Source organism: Octopus sinensis, linkage group LG27, assembly GCF_006345805.1.
Source record: "Octopus sinensis linkage group LG27, ASM634580v1, whole genome shotgun sequence".
In the NCBI taxonomy this organism is placed as follows: Eukaryota; Metazoa; Mollusca; class Cephalopoda; order Octopoda; family Octopodidae; genus Octopus; species Octopus sinensis.
In genome coordinates, this window is record NC_043023.1 from 7,542,445 (window position 1) to 7,559,496 (window position 17,052).

The 17,052-nt window shown below is 39.5% G+C and overlaps 1 protein-coding gene across 1 annotated transcript; it reads left to right on the forward strand.

Moving 5' to 3' along the window:
* Positions 1-1,785: 1,785 nt before the first annotated feature.
* Positions 1,786-16,017, forward strand: LOC115225368. The gene is made up of 2 exons (XM_029796319.2): positions 1,786-2,064; positions 15,402-16,017. Exons 1-2 carry the CDS (start codon positions 1,907-1,909, stop codon positions 15,736-15,738), a joined length of 495 nt encoding a protein of 164 aa, XP_029652179.1. The 5' UTR covers positions 1,786-1,906; the 3' UTR covers positions 15,739-16,017.
* The last annotated feature ends 1,035 nt before the right edge of the window (positions 16,018-17,052 follow it).

Sequence of the window (17,052 nt, forward strand, 5' to 3'; positions counted from 1 at the left end):
AAATGAATGTATATATATATATATACACATGAAGCACCGCCTAAAAGGGTTTTAGTCGAAGAAATCGACCCCAGGACTTATTCTATCGGTCATTTTGTCGAACCGCTAGTTTACGGGGATGTAAACCCACCACCATCGGTTGTCAAGCGACGGTGAGGGTGGGGAATATATATATATATATATAATAAATGGATATATATATATACATATATATTATATATATATGTATATATATATATATACACATGAAGCACCGCCTAAAAGGGTTTTAGTCGAAGAAATCGACCCCAGGACTTATTCTATCGGTCATTTTGTCGAACCGCTAGTTTACGGGGATGTAAACACACCACCATCGGTTGTCAAGCGACGGTGAGGGTGGGGAATATATATATATATATATATATATATATGACAAGCTTCTTTTAGTTTCCGTCAACCAAATCCACTTACAAGGCTTTGGTTGGGCCGATACGGCAGAAGACACTTGCCCAAGGTACCACGCAGTAGGACTGAACCCGGAACCGCGTGGTTGAGAATAAGTAAAGAACATGGTTTTATTTAATAGATACAGGTGCAAATGAATACATGTCTAAAGCAGAGTATGTTTAATCCTTATTAATCCACATTAAAAAGTAAAGAACAAAACTATTTTAAATACGCCGTAAGCAAATTGACCAACTTCGACACTTAGTACCGGATATTGCACAGTATTCTCGGATTTCTGGAAATGCCGGATTTCTGGAAGCCGATAGGGTCTCTCTCTCTCAGTTTTTCTCTATCTATCTATCTATCTACCAACCTCTGTCTAACCCTCCGTCTCGTTCTTTCATTCTGTCACTACCTCCAATACATCCTCTCTCACTATCACTACATATCGTTCTCACTTTCTCTTCCTGCCACTAATACTTCCTCTCTCACTAACACAACGTATCGTTCTGACACCCTCTTACTTGCTCTTTTACTCTATCTAACACACTCTCTCTCCCTGACATTCACAACGCTTCTTCCTTCTATCTACCTCCCTATAACTCACACTCTTCCTCTCTCTTTCTCCCTATCGCTCTCCTACTCTGTCTATATATTCTACCCCGTCACTATCTCTTACTCTTTTACTATCTTCTACTCTCTTATTCTTTCACTCATTAGTCTTATTCTCTCACTCACTACAGCTCTTTTACTCTCACTATCACATACGCCATCGCTTTCGCTTTTCTACTCCATCACCATCTTATACTTTTATTCACCCACTCACTCACTGCATCTCTTTCTCTCTTACTCCTTCATTCTTTTACTCTCTTACACTATCTCCTACTTACTCTCTTATACTTTTACTCTCTCACTATATCTTCCTCTTTGTCTCTCTTTCTCTCTCTCTCCTACTCCTTCACGCTTTTACGCTTTCAAACTATCTCCTATTCACTCACTATTACCTATCTGTCTGTCTCTTTCTCTCTCTCTCCCTCCTACTTCGTCACTCCTTTACTCTTTCAATCACTTCTACTCTCTCTCATACTATTCCCCCTATCTATCTATCTGTCTCACACTCTCACTCCTACTCCGTCACTCCTGCACTTTCACAATCTCTTTTACTCTCATACCATTTCTCACTCGCTCACTCCCTCACTCACTATCTCCTGGTCTGTCTACCTCTATCTCTCCCCCTCACTCACTATCTCCTAGTCTGTCTACCTCTATCTCTCCCCCTCACTCACTATCTCCTAGTCTGTCTACCTCTATCTCTCCCCCTCACTCACTATCTCCCAGTCTGTCTACCTCTATCTCTCCCCCTCACTCACTATCTCCTAGTCTGTCTACCTCCATCTCTCCCCTCTCTCACTTCCTCTCGTTCCAAAACACTCCACATTTCGTTACAGCAACACTTTTCCAAACCAGACGTCTTCTAACCATGGCTGTGATGCATCGTCTTCGGGAAATCAGCGGAGAGATACTGAAGAAACTTCCCAGCAGTCGTGAAGATGCTATTGCCGTCTACGTACCGACTTTTGGTGCCATCAGCTACAGTGTCTTTGCCCTCAACATTATGGAACACGCTAGATTTAAAAGGTGCCTTTCATATTTAATTCACCCTCATCTGATCTTCCGTCTTCCCTCCTCTCTGTACAGCCCCCCTTTTGTCTCCCCTGTTTTTTCTCTCCCTCTCTCTATATATATCTATCTATCTTTCTATCTCACCCCTCTCTGTATTCTTCCTTCGTCTCCTCCGTTTTTCTGTCTTCTAATTCTTCTTGTACGTGCCTGTGATGTACTTAGGATTGTTTTAAGGTCACATTTCTGTGGCACACACACACACATATACACATACACAAATATAGAGACAGACATACCTGCATGCATACACATATACAACAATGCATACACAAATACATACACATACGCAGACACGTACAATATATACATACATATATGTGGACGCATATACACACACACACTCACTTTGTACTTTCACTTGTTTAAGGTCACATGTTCGAAGAACTCACACACAGGGCTATATACATACATACATTACCTATATAAATAAATATATATATATATATATACCCAGAGGAGTTGATGACAGTAGAATTGAATGAATATATACATACATATATATGTGCTAAAGGGACTCCCTAAATCACACGTGCCGTCCCTTTCTATATATACCCCCTTTATTCAATAACTCTTTATATCGTTGAATATCGTATAGAGGTACCCGGAGGTACCCTTAATATATATATATGGCAATCTTTCGTCTCTAGTAGACCAGATCGCCATATATATATATATATACATATATATATATAATATATATATATATATATATCTTTCTCTTTTACTTGTTTCACTTATTTGACTGTGGCCATGCTGGAGCACCGCCTTTGAGTGTGTGTATGTATATATATATATATAGAGAGAGAGAGAGATAGATAGATATGTGTGTATGTATATGTATGTGTGTGTGTGTATGTATATATATATATATATTATATATATATAATGATTGTAGCTCTTGGATTGTGTCCGTGTTGGGTCAAGCACTTCCAAGGGTATTTTCTATTTACATTAGCGACTCTACGTGACTTTCTTGCTTATGGGATGTTGAGCATGCTAGAAATAGCAGCTACGGATAGATGATATCTCTCAAATGAAGCTCTACTGTCTGGGACCGGGACATTTTGGATTGGGTTGTATAATGTGTAGCCTTGTGTTCGATGTGTTTTGGTAATAGACTGGGTGGTCACGGCTAGATTGATTTTGTAACTTTGATCATGGGTCTCTGCTAGATCAGGTCTGACCGGGAACTAAACGGCAAACGGTGCCCCTCAGCATACACGTATGTACGTGCGTGTGTATATATATATATATATATATATATATATATATATATATATATATATAATGTTTGTATATTTACAGTGCACATTATGTATACGTATATATAGAGTAAGACAGACAGGTGTTCCTATATATAGATATAAGGTGTATGTATGCATACATAGCGAGACACCTATACATAGATATGGTATATGTATATATAAGGGCACAGATGTGTGTATAGGTGTCCCTTTCGAACAGCGTCGGAAATTATTTAGTGCGCCAAAAGCTAAAATATTTTCGGATATGCGAATGTCTTCAAAACATCTGAGATTGTAATTCTTCCAAATATATACGTTAACTTTTTAAGACATAAATCTGAAAATGAAGTAGGGAAGGAGATACAAAATTCCCCTTTTGCCATTAAATTTTTTGTTTCTTTTGCGAAATCATTAATCTACGACGTTTAAAACAGACATTTAACCTGTAGACATTACGCGGTTTTGGCGCACTAGCTAATTACCGACCATTTTCTGTAGGAACGTGTATGCATGCATGCATGTATGTATGTATATATATATATACACACACATATATGTGTGTATTTATGTATATAGCTAGATCGAATGTGTCTATATGTGTGTGTGTGTGTGTATCTCTTTTACTCTTTTAATTGTTCCAGTCATTTGACTGTAGCCATGCTGGAGCACCGCCTTTTTAGTCGAGGAAATCGACCCCAGGACTTATTCTTTGTAAGCCTAGTACTTATTCTATCGGTCTCGTTTGCCGAACCGCTAACTTACGGGGACGTAAACACACCAGCATCGGTTGTCAACCGATGTTGGTGGAGTGGGGGACAAACACAGACACACACATATGTATATACATATTTACGACGGGCTTCTTTCAGTTTCCGTCTACCAAATCCACTCACAAGGCTTTGGTTGGCCCGAGGCTATAGTAGAAGACACTTGCCCAAGGTGCCACGCAATATATTTATTTATTTATTGATAAAAATGGCAAGACAACAAAAGAATTATAGAGACCTCGATATTATGTAAATAGAGGAATTTATCTGTAAATATAATATGTGACAATTATTCGGTAGCCATGAGAAAACTCCGAGTTTCGGATGTCTGGGCGGAAATCCACGCCGGCATCTCTTCAGTTATCCGGCCATGGAGCATTTTTTTCGATGGCCCGATAACTGAAGAGATGCCAGCGTGGGTTTCCGCCTCGACATCCGAAACTCGGAGTCTTATCATGGCTACCGAATAATTGTCACATATTATATATATATATATATATATATAAAACTGGGGTCAATTTGTTCAACTAAGCCAGCGGTTTTCAACAATTTTTTTTTTACCTGTGGACCCGTTTGATTCCTATTTTACACTAGTGGACCCCTATAGCCATTTTGATCTTTACAATGAACCTGTTGCATTTTTATTATTAAATATCAAGAATTGTATTTTAAAAATTGTTAAAATATTGTGTTCATTGTAGAAGTATAGCCAATTTATTGCACGACAAAATTTTATATGAACTCTGGTTGAAAACCACTAGACTAAACACTTCAAGGCATTGTGCCAGTAAGGCCGCAGTTCAGTTACTGAAATAAGTAAAATATAAAAGTGTATATATATATTGTTTTTAGAAAACATAAATCCGAAAGAAGAAGCACACTCATATGATGTAGAGCAGTATGTATTAAATCCTTTATGGACGGGAAACCTAAGGTAATCCATAAACTGGCCTTCCCCATTTTAAATATATAATATATATATATATATATATATATATATATATATATATATATATATATATATATATATACTTTATTTAAAGCAGCAGAAAATTCAACAAAACCTGTTACTCTGAGTTTCCCGTTGCCGTTCGTCGGACAGTTTTTGCTAGAAAACTGTCCGACGAACGGCAACGGGAAACTCAGAGTAACAGGTTTTGTTGAATTTTCTGCTGCTTTAAATAAAGCATATTACTCTACCACTGGTATTTGAGTACTCTTTTTTCCACCTTGTTTCACATTTATGTGTTTACTCCGGTATATATATATATATATATAACCATCCTAAGGATACAGGTTTTGTTAAGGGCCTGCGAATCTTGAACTAGCGCAGAATCCAAATCAAACCATTTTGAATACTACATGTAACTCACAATTAATGTATTGAGTACCCTTTCTTTCGTTTATCCACTCACTCATATATATATATATATATTCACACAGCCTTATATACACACGCTGACATAGAACCAAGGTGAAACTCTTTATTCGCAATATTACCGAATCTGGAACTTAACTATGATCTGTCTATAGCACTTATTCAGCATTACCTGACACCTTTGGGTCTCAATGACACCATTATCTCATATAACCTCAACTATATCATATATATCTTGTACTGGATCTCGGTCACTCGACTACGGCCATACGAGAGCCACTGTCGTAATGGTTTTAATCTTTGGGGTGTACTTTTGATGTATGTGTGTTTGCAGGGCCGGTTTTAAGCCAGTAAGACAGATTTGTTCAAATAAGGCCCCGTGCCTAGAGATGGCCCTGCAAGCACGCTCGAGTGGAAGACATTATGATGAATTTTCAGTTTATCATTTGGGCTAATGGTGGGGGCCTGACGCCCTCAGCGCTTTTTTGGCTGGGACTGGCGGACTACACGAAGCATAAAACATCAACCTCCACTTTTTGTGGATTAGATGGCACCCCTGACTATTCTCTGATTGGGCTAGACACTTCCTAGCGCTAACCCTGGTGACTGATTGTGATTTCGTCTGATGAGGGATAGTCTCATTCATGAAAATGGATCCACTATTAACCGTCTAAATTACGAAAAATAATAATTAAAACAAACGTTTGGTATTACTTGCATGGAGATGCAGAAGAGTCTGGCGCTAGATGCTGATATATATATATATAGATATATATATATATATATATATATATATATATATATAGGGACATTTTATTACACGCTGGCCACATGATATAATCTTTGAAATAGTTTATCATTAATTCTATATATATATATATATATCAAAAGATAGTTATGGCGTGTCTGGGGTTATCTAGGGTTTCGCGTCCTACTGACGAATATATATTATTTATATATATATATATATATAATATATATATATATATATAGATATATATATATTACTTGCTTCAGTCATTAGACTGAGGCCATGTTGGAGCATCGCCTTGACGTGTTTAGTCGAATGAATCGATTCTAGTTCTTTTTAAAACCTGGTAGTCATTCTGTTGGTCTCTTTTGGTGAACCACTAAGTTACGGGGACGTTAACAAACCAAATTGGTTATCAGACGATTGTGGGGGACGGACTTCTTTCATTTTCCGTCTACCAAATCCACTCACAAGGCTCTGGTCGGCTCGAGGTGTCACACAGTGGGACTGAACCCGGAACCATGTAGTTGGGAAGTATAAACACACACACACACAAACGTCAGCATATTTCCTGTCTACGAAATCTCACTCGGTATGGTTCTATTACTCAACCTGAAGTGACACGATAAAAGACTCTGGCCAAAATCGACTCCAAGTGTGTGGTTCGATCCTGAATACATTCAGAAAGTTGGTCCTCCAGCCAGGCCTTTCGCGACACCCTTAAAGCCTAGAATTTTTCGGCAGCCTCTCGTGTGCGTGTGTGTGTGTTTGTAATTGGGTTTTTCCAATGTGAAACTAATCTGCTAAAGCATAACTTCCGGTTAAAGTGAAAGTGTTTCGTTAAAAACGTTTTCATTATTGTCTTCTGTATGTAAGATAGTGTGGAGGCGCAGTGGCCTGGTGGTTAGGGCAGCGGATTCGCGGTCGTAGGATCGCAATTTCGATTGTGAGTGTTTATTGAGTGAAAACACCTAAAGCTCCATGAGGCTCCAGCAGCCTTGTCACACTCTGGGATCTTTTCGGTTTGAACGGCAGTTTTTAACATAATTACTAGGTAACTAAACACTTTTAAACTTCGTATACTGGTAGAATGTGTTTATAAAACATCTTTTTCTCTTGGCTTACTTGAGAAAATTCTATAGTTGTAAGATATTTGTTATTTTTTTTCTTCAATTTCTGCAATTTCAACCAATCAATGACCGTCTATTGAGGTGTAAGCATTCTGTGCCGTATGAAAATGTCCCTCGTTTAAGAAACAGATTGGATTTATTTACATTTCTGGGAAAAAAAAAGATATCCTTCCCCCACCCCTAACCCTAACCCCAAAACAGATTGAAATGCAATAGATCGATACTAGGGTCATAATTATGGGTGACAATTTCATATGACACTGCTAGAAAAAACTGCCGGTCAAACCGAAAAGATCCACACTCTGTGTCACGTTGAATCTCCCCAAGAACTACATTAAGGGTGCACGTGTCTGTGGAGTGCTCAGCCACTTGCACGTTAATAAATGAGTTGCGACGTCACTGGTGTCAAGCTGTATTGGCCTTTGTCTTCCCCTTGGATAACACTGGTGGCGTGGAGAGAGGAGGCCGGTATGCATGGTCGATTGCTGGTCTTCCATAAACAACCTTGCCCAGACTTGTACCTCCGAGGGTAACTTTTGAGGTGCAATCCCATGGTCATTCATGACCAAAGGGGGTCGCAACACACAATGTAGGATAGAGAATCCACCGACATGGCAGAACGGTCAACACGCTGGACAGAAATATTTAACAGTATTTCTTCCGTTTTCATATTATAAATCCGAATTCCGCTGTGGTCAACTTTACTTTCCGACTTAGTACTCTCAAAGAAAAATGGACCCGCACTAGTCATTAAGAAAAGGGAAAATAAAACAAATTTTGAAATTGGAGTGGCTGTGTGGTAAGTAGCTTGCTTACCAACCACATGGTTTCGGGTTCAGTCCCACTGTGTGGCACCTTGGGCAAGTGTCTTCTACTATAGCCTCGGGCCGACCAAAGCCTTGTGAGTAGATTTGATAGACGGAAACTGAAAGAAGCCCATCGTGTATATATATATATATATATATATAAATAGATATATATGTGTTTGTCCCCCCAACATCGCTTGACACGATGATGGTGTGTTAACGTCCCCGTAACTTAGCAGTTCAGCAAAAAAGACTGATAGAATAAGTACTAGGCTTACAAAGAATAAGTACTGGGGTCGATATGCTCAACTGAAGACGGTGCTCCAGCATGGCCACAGTCTAATGACTGAAACAAGAGTAAAAGCAAACCATTCCGGAAGATGTTTTAAAATGTTCTGTAGGCATTAATCCCCGGTCTTCCTATATTCTTCCCTCCAAAGAAATTCATCTAACTGGGATTCAATCATATCTGTTTGTACTTCCATCATACTCTTGACTTTACCTGTGTATAATTCAATACTTTCTTCTGCTTTAGAGATGACTATGTAGCATCAAAACTCTGAATCATCATCATCATCATCATTTAACGTCTGCTTTCCATGCTTGAATGGGTTGGACTGCACCAGGTTCCAATCTCATCTGGCAGCATTTCTACAGCTGGATGCCTTTCCTAACGCCAACCACTCCGAGAGTGTAGTGGGTGCTTTTATGTACCACCGGTACAAGGGCCAGTCAGGCGGTACTGGAGATGGCCATGCTCAAATGGTGTTTTTTACGTGCCACCTGCACAGTAGCCAGTCCAGCGGAACTGGTAATGACCACGCTCGTTTGTTGTTTTTCACATGTTTCATTTTCATGTGCCAGTAAGGTGATGCTGGTAATGATCACACTCAAATGGTGCTTTTTGTGTGCCATTGGCATGGGAGCCAGTCAGCAACCCTGGCAACGATCACGCTCGGGTGGTGCTTTAACGTTCCGTCATCGGCCACGTGTGCGAATTTGGTATGGCAAAATATCATAAAACATTTTAAATAACAATAAATCGAATTATACCGAAATGAATAACATTTTATTTCAATTTCAGAATTGTTTTATTTTCACTGAATGACTAGCGCGGGTTCACTCTTCTTCATGACTACCTTTCACCCTTTTGGGGTCAATAAAATTTTTGCCATTCTTCTATTATCCTACAATACACCTGGTACCATATTATGATACAATGTGAGCACTGAAACAAATATGTAGGATGGTGGATAGATTGTATGGTTGGTTTGCTGTGGCCCTTAAAATGAAAGTGTTCCATTAAAAGAATTTAACCCTTTTCTTGCTGTAGTGTGATGGAGGAAACGCTAACTTGACTGTTCGGTCCAGTGATTCTCCCTCATATCCCACCAGTTTAGCAAATCTTCTGAGTTCGTTTGCAAATACGTCAACCTGTTCACTGGTCCACTCTGCTTTCCCCAGGCGAGCGTACGCTTCAAACATTCCATCTGCAAAGGCCTCCATCAAATGGATTTCTATTTTTTTCCACGCTAAGTTGGTCCCTCTCTTCCATTTCTCGGTATAGTGTCAACACCGATCCATCTAGGTACAGCGGTATAAAACTCGCCGAGTTGTTTATATTGTGGAGTTTCACAACGAACTTCATCTTCAACCAAGTGACTACATCTGTGTCACTGCAAAATAGTTTTACCATATTGTTCAAAATACAGACTATACTCATCTTTCGTTTTTACGGGGTTTTTTGTTTTTGTTATGGGCCGAAATAGCTTGTAGTGTGATGGAGGAAAAAGACGAGACAAAGAAGCAAAAGGGAGAAAGAAATACACAGACCTTACCTGTTGACTGAGGTGGGATGAGCAATCATCATCATCATCGTTTAACGTCCACTTTCCATGTTAGCATGGGTTGGACGATTTTGACTGAGGGCTGGCAAACCAGATGGCTGCACCAGACTCCAATCTTCATCTGGCAGAGTTTCTACAGCTGGATGCCCTTCCTGGATGCAAACCACTCCAAGAGTGTACTGGGTGCTTTTTACATGCCACCGGCACGGGGCCAGTCAGGCGGTACCGGCAACGACCTATCAAGAAAAATATTCCTTGCACGCTCACCATCTCTCATCAAATTGCGCCATATGCTCTCTGCCCATGCATGTCCCTGTGGCTCTTCCGCTGGCCCCTGCAGTCTTCACTTCCGTCTACCTCATTTCCAATCCTCTCCAGCAACACCATATAGCCCATCACAGCCCAAACACCACACTTGCATATTTCTGTTGAATTACGCTGCCTTTGTTTCAGTTCATTTCGAAATAATGAAGAATTTAGCTAAATAACTTTCTGATTATTAAGCTAGTTTTTGGAACATAAATTTAACATGGAAGGTTTTGAGGTCATTCAAGCCTTTTGTTACCATATTTCTATAGAAATACACTGTTGCTGTTTCAATTAATTTTGAAAACATTGAAGAATTTACCAAAATAACTGACATTATTAAGCTGGTGTTTGGAACATAAATCAACATGAAATTTTGAAGGAAGAAAGTTTTAACCCTTTAGCAATTAAACTGGCCATATCAGCCAAAAGTATTCTGCCTGTTCTATGTTCAAACTGGCCAGATCTGGTCTTTCACACCAACCCTACAATATCGTTTTAAAAATTAACAGCTACGTCATCAGAATCTCATCGCTACAAGATAATGCATGATTTGTTCAAAACAATGTGGATAAAAAAGCATTAATTTTGGTAGAATAATGCGAAAACTAAAGGGTTAATTTAGATCACTAAAGGGGCTCTTTGCCGGTTACCTTATGTATATGTAATGGCATGGAGAAGAGAGGATGGTATGCATGGACGACTACTGGTCTTCCATAAACAACCTTGCCTGGACTTGTGCCTCAGAGGGAAACTTACTAGGTACAATCCCATGGTCACCAAGACTAAAAGAGGTATCTACCTGTTACCCTATGTACATATAATGGCATGGATAGGGGAGGCCGGTATGCATGGGGGGCTGCTGGTCTTCCATAAACAACCTTGCCTGGACTTGTGCCTCGGAGGGTAACTTTCTAGGTGCAATCCCATCGTCAACCATGACCAAAGGAAGTCTCTAATCTTTAACCCTTTTGATACCAACCCAGCTCTGGCTCTGTAGTACAAATGTCTTGTTTTCATATGTTCTGAATTAAAATCTTCTTAGTCACAATTTATATTCCTAACACTAGCTTAATGATAACTGAGTTATTTTACTAAATTCTTTGTTATATTTAAAATTAATTTAAAGAAACACAACATCTCAAAATAAAGGTGGTAATGAAAGGGTTAAACATACACTGTACAATATCTAGAAAAACAGAAAAATATTTCAAAGAGGAAAACATTAGAGAATCAATAAAAATTGTAATATCGTCAGAATATATTCTTAGCAGCAAAAATATTGCCTACTGTGTGAGATGTGGTGGTGGAATAAGCATTATGAGGATGATGAGGGACAATATTTTCTGTCTTACATCGTTTACATTTGATGGATATTTGTCCTCATCTTGTTTGTTGTTAACACAACATTTCAGCTGATATACCCTCCAGCCTTCATCAGGTGTCTTGGGGAAATTTCAAACCTGGGTTCTCATTCCTAAGGTATTTTTCGATGTTGTTCTTGTTAAGATTAATATTAATGAGTAAGATTAATATTGTGGAGGCACGTGGCTTAGTGGTTAGGGTGTCAGCATCATGATCGTAAGATTGTGGTTTCAATTCCTGGACCGGGCGACGTGTTGTGTTCTTGAGCAAAACACTTCATTTCACATTGCTCCAGTCCACTTAGCTGGGAAAAATTAGTAACCCTGCCATGGACTGGTGTCCCATCCAGCTGGGGAACACATACGCCATAGAAACCGGGAAACTGGGCCCATGAGCCTGGCTAGGCATTAAAAAGGCGAAAAAAAAAAAAGGATTAATATTAATGAGTAAGGTTAAGATTTGTGAAGGTATATGGCTCAGTGGTTAGAGCATTGAGCTTACGGTCATGAGGTTGTGAGTTCAAATCCCAGACCAGGCTGCGTGTTGTGTTCTTGAGCAAGACACTTTATTTCACGTTGCTCCAGTTCACTCAGCTGTAGAAATGAGTTGCGACGTCACAGGTGCCAAGCTGTATTGGCTTTTGCCTTTCCTTTGGATAACTCTGGTGGTGTGGAGAGGGGAAGCCGGTATGCATGGGCGACTGCTGGTCTTCCATAAACAACCTTGCCTGGACTTGTGCCTGGGAAGGTAACTTTCTAGGTGCAATCCCACGGTCAGTCATCACTGTAAGGGGTCTCAACAACTCAACATGGGTATAAGTATTTGTGTGTGTGGTGTGCTAGGTGTGTGTTGCACACCCATTGAAAATGGTGAATTTATCTGCTATAAAAATACTCTTATGTATTTCTCTGTCACAACTTATGAATGAGAAAGGAAGGGGTGATGGCAAACTTGGTAGTGGGATGATGGAAGTTCTACTCTTTTACTTGTTTCAGTCATTTGACTGTGGCCATGCTGGAGCACCGCCTTTAGTCGAGCAAATTGACCCCAGGACTTATTCTTTGTAAGCCTAGTACTTATTCTATCGGTCTCTTTTGCCGAACTGCTAAGCCACGGGGACGTAAACACACCAGCATTGGTTGTCAAGCGATGTTGGGGCAACAAACACAGATACACAAACATATACACACACATACATATATATATATATATATCTGTCTACCAAATCCACTCGCAAGACATTGGTCTGCTTGAGGCTATAGTAGAAGACACTTGCCCAAGGTGCCACGCAGTGGGACTGAACCCGGAACCATGTGGTTGGTAAGCAAGCTACTTACCACACAGCCACTCCTACACCTTTTGTTATACCCTTGCTTGAAATTTGGTGGCAGGTGTCCTGAAATAACACTGCACACTTTACAGCACATTGTATGGTACCAGGTGTATTGTAGGATAATAGGAGAATGGCAAAAATTAATGGCAAAATGGTGATGACCATGGGATTGCACCTAGAAAGTTGCCTTCCCAAGCACAAGTCTGGGCAGTGTGAAATAAAGTGTCTTGCTCAAGAACACAAAACGCAGCCTGGTCCAGGATTTGAACTCACAACCTCGCAATCGTGAGCTTGACGCTCTAACCACTGAGCCATGCGCCTTCACATTCTTATACACATACACTCATAGATACACACACACACGTTGGGAGTACATGCTTATATATACTGTAGATAGTTGGATTCCAAAGTTAGTGGGCTGATAGTGGAGGTGATGAAGGTTGTATTTGTTTAGATCAGTAGTTCTCAACCAGAATCATCATCATTATCATCGTTTAACATCCGCTTTCCATGCCAGCATGGGTTGGACAATTTTGACTGAGGCCTGGCAAACCAGATGGCTGCGCCAGGCTCCAGTCTTGATCTGGCAGAGTTTCTACAGCTGGATGCCCTTCTTCCACGAAAAGAAAGCTTAAACTGTGCTCTAAATGGAGGTGTAGTCAAATTTTATAGACTCAACCATGTTCTAAAATAAGTTGAAAGGTAAGCTACTATAAATCAGCATGAACTTTCCGGACAACCCAATACTTAAATTAGACGAATGAATGCATTTCAGCTTTGTAGTAAAGTGTGTTTATAACACACTGTTAATGCTCTCCCCAATAGCTGTTGTTTGCCTTTGTTTCTAATTGAAAAAGGAAATGGTTTTGTGATGGGACAAGCATGTGACGAACCGAACATTTTGTCTTGTAAATAAGCAAGACCTAGACTCTTTGCCGTTGAGGAAATTACTGAACAAGTTTATTCTTCAGACGAAAAGTTTACACTTTATGCCAACAATGAGAGTGATTTGGAGTATTAAACTGGTGAAAGTTATGAGGGGAAAGTAGCGATTTGGGAGAACAAATATTGTAGTTGAGAGATAAGCCTATTATTGTTATTCTCCTGAATTCAGGAGAATAACAATAATAGGCCTATTTCATGATTCTGTCCATTAGTTTCCCTGCAATGAACAAATGTTAGTTGAGCGATAGGGCAATTATTTTCTTGAATTATTTTCTTATTCTATGCATTAGTTTGCTTACAATGAACAAATACAGTAGTTGAGAGATAGGCCAATTATTGCTATTCTCCTGAAATATTTAGTCATTCTGTGCATTAGTTTGCCTGCAATGAACAAATACGGTAGTCAAGAGATAGGCCTATTATTATTATTCTCCTGACATTTTTTGTGATTCTGTCCAAGTATGTATACCTGTGTATGTGTGTATATTCATATATACATACATATATTGATTTGAATAACACCTCCGCTTGACTCCATTTCTTAATTTATCCATGTTATACAAAAACATTTCACTTAACTTGAAATTTCTACCTTTATAAGTAGGCTGTAATATCCTTGGTACTTACCTGAATTTTTGCTACCCTGGTAACTATTTTTTCATTTTTTTCCTTGTTATTTGTACACACTGAAAAAATATACATACCGTCTCTCTCGGAGAGGCACAAGCACCTACACACACATATACACATATGGCAGTAAGTTCCGCCTACTAAATTCAATAACAAAGCTTCGGTCGGCTTGGGGCTATAACAGGAGACACTTGCCCAAAGTGCCACGTGCTGGGACTGAACCTGAAACCATGTAGCTGGGAAGCAAGCTTCCTAACCACACAGCCATACCCGTGCCTCTGTGTGTGTGTGTGTGTGTGTGTATACACACACTTTTATACTCAGAGTGTTGCTGTACTCTTTTACTTGTTTCAGTCATTTGACTGTGGCCATGCTGGAGCACCGCTTTTAGTCGAACGAATCGACCCCAGGACTTATTCTTTGTAAGCCTAGTACTTTTGCCGAACCGCTAAGTTACGGGGACGTAAACACACCAGCATCGGTTGTCAAGCGATGTTGGGGGGACAAACACAGACACACAAATATATACACACATATACATATACACACATACATACATATATATATACGACAGGCTTCTTTCAGTTTCCGTCTACCAAATCCACTCACAAGGCTTTGGTCGGCCTGAGGCTATAGTAGAAGACACTTACCCAAGGTGCCATGCAGTGGGACTGAACCCGGAACCATGTGGTTGGTAAGCAAGCTACTTACCACACAGCCACTCCTATGCCTGTACGTTTGAATTTTTTTCTTTTAATTACTTATTTATTTCATTATTGTCTCTTTCCAGACTTTTTGCCCCAAACGAGCTTTTGGTAGCCAACACCCTGTGGCTAAACGCTCACCTTGGCATCGGATTCTTCATCTACAGCCGGCGACACCTGTCAGACAGTCCTGTCTACAAGCGAATCATCTACAGTGCCTTCGGAACGATAGCGTTCAATTTTGGATCGGTGTTGCTGTGGGCGTCGCTCAAGTCCCTTCTACCAAACAGCACTGGGCTCCGTGTCCTTTTCGGTCTTTTGTCAAGCTGGGGCCTTCTGTACGTCGGTAAGGACTACCTCGACCACGTAGACACGCACGTGCCCTCAATTCCGGTTGATTCTGTCACCACGCTTGAGGAGTAGTGATTTCGGAAAGCTAGAGAGGAGTTGTAGTGAGAGAGAGAGAGAGGAGAGAGAATGAGTGTATGTGTGAGAGAGCGAAAGAGAGAGAGAGACAGATGGAGGAGAGGAGGAGTATTAGAGAGTGTGTGCAAGAGGCAGAGAAAAGGAAGAGTGTGTGAAAAAGAGATAGAGAGAGAGAGAGAGAGATGATATATGAGAGAGTGTGTGAGAGTGTGACAGACAAGATTGAGTTTGTTGACACTAGATGGCAGCAGTAACATTTAAAAAACACAAGAAGAAAAAAGCCATAACAATGATGATGTTGATGACTATGATGGTTTATCAGCAACAGAAAATTAATAATAATAATAATAATAATAATGATGATGATTATAATAAAATTTATATTTAAAAAATAGCAAGGCTAAATGACTCTGATATTGTGTGCAGACGTGATATTGAAAAATCTGAGAAATTTCATCACTGTATCTGTTGAACTGAAGACATTTTCACAGTTAAGGAATTTGTATATGCAGCACACCCTCCCTAAAGTAGAAACCTTTAAATATCAATGTATGGTGTAATACAGATGACAAAACCTCCAGAAACCAAGGACCCTTTAACAAGTTCAGCCCTATGAGAATGAAGGACAACTTAGAAAAACAAGACCACAAGTTATAAAAAAACTTAGACAACAAGCATATCAAATATATACTTCCATCATCAGCTGCCTATCGGATATCATTTGTTGTTTTGACACTTAGGCAGTACCATTCAATCTGGCTAATAATAATAAAATTTATATTTAAAAAATAGCAAGGCTAAATGACCGATGACATTTTCACAGTTAAGGAATTTGTATATGCAGCAAACCCTCCCTAAAGTAAAAACCTTCAGAAACCATGAAACCAAGGACCCTTTAACAAGTTCAGCATTTTGAGAATGAAGGACCACTTAGAAAAAGAAGACCACATGATGTAAAAAGATTCACAGACAACAAGCATGTCAAACATGTACTCATCATCAGCTGCCTATCAGATATAGTTGTTTTGACACTCACGCAGTACCATTCAACCTGGCTATGTCAGCAGCATTAAAAACATATACGGTGCTTGGAAATTGATAGACAAGAAGCAGGAGCAAAACATTTGTGTGATATGTCTGTTACATCTACATTTGCTTCTTATTACAAATGCAATCATCAAATTTCAAATGTAGGTTGTTACTTACCTATAGCTATGAAGGATAGAAATTCAGAGTACTACCTATAAGAAATGAAGAAGCTTTTAGTAAGTTCAGCCCCTTGAAAATGAAGGACAACTTAAAAATAAACAA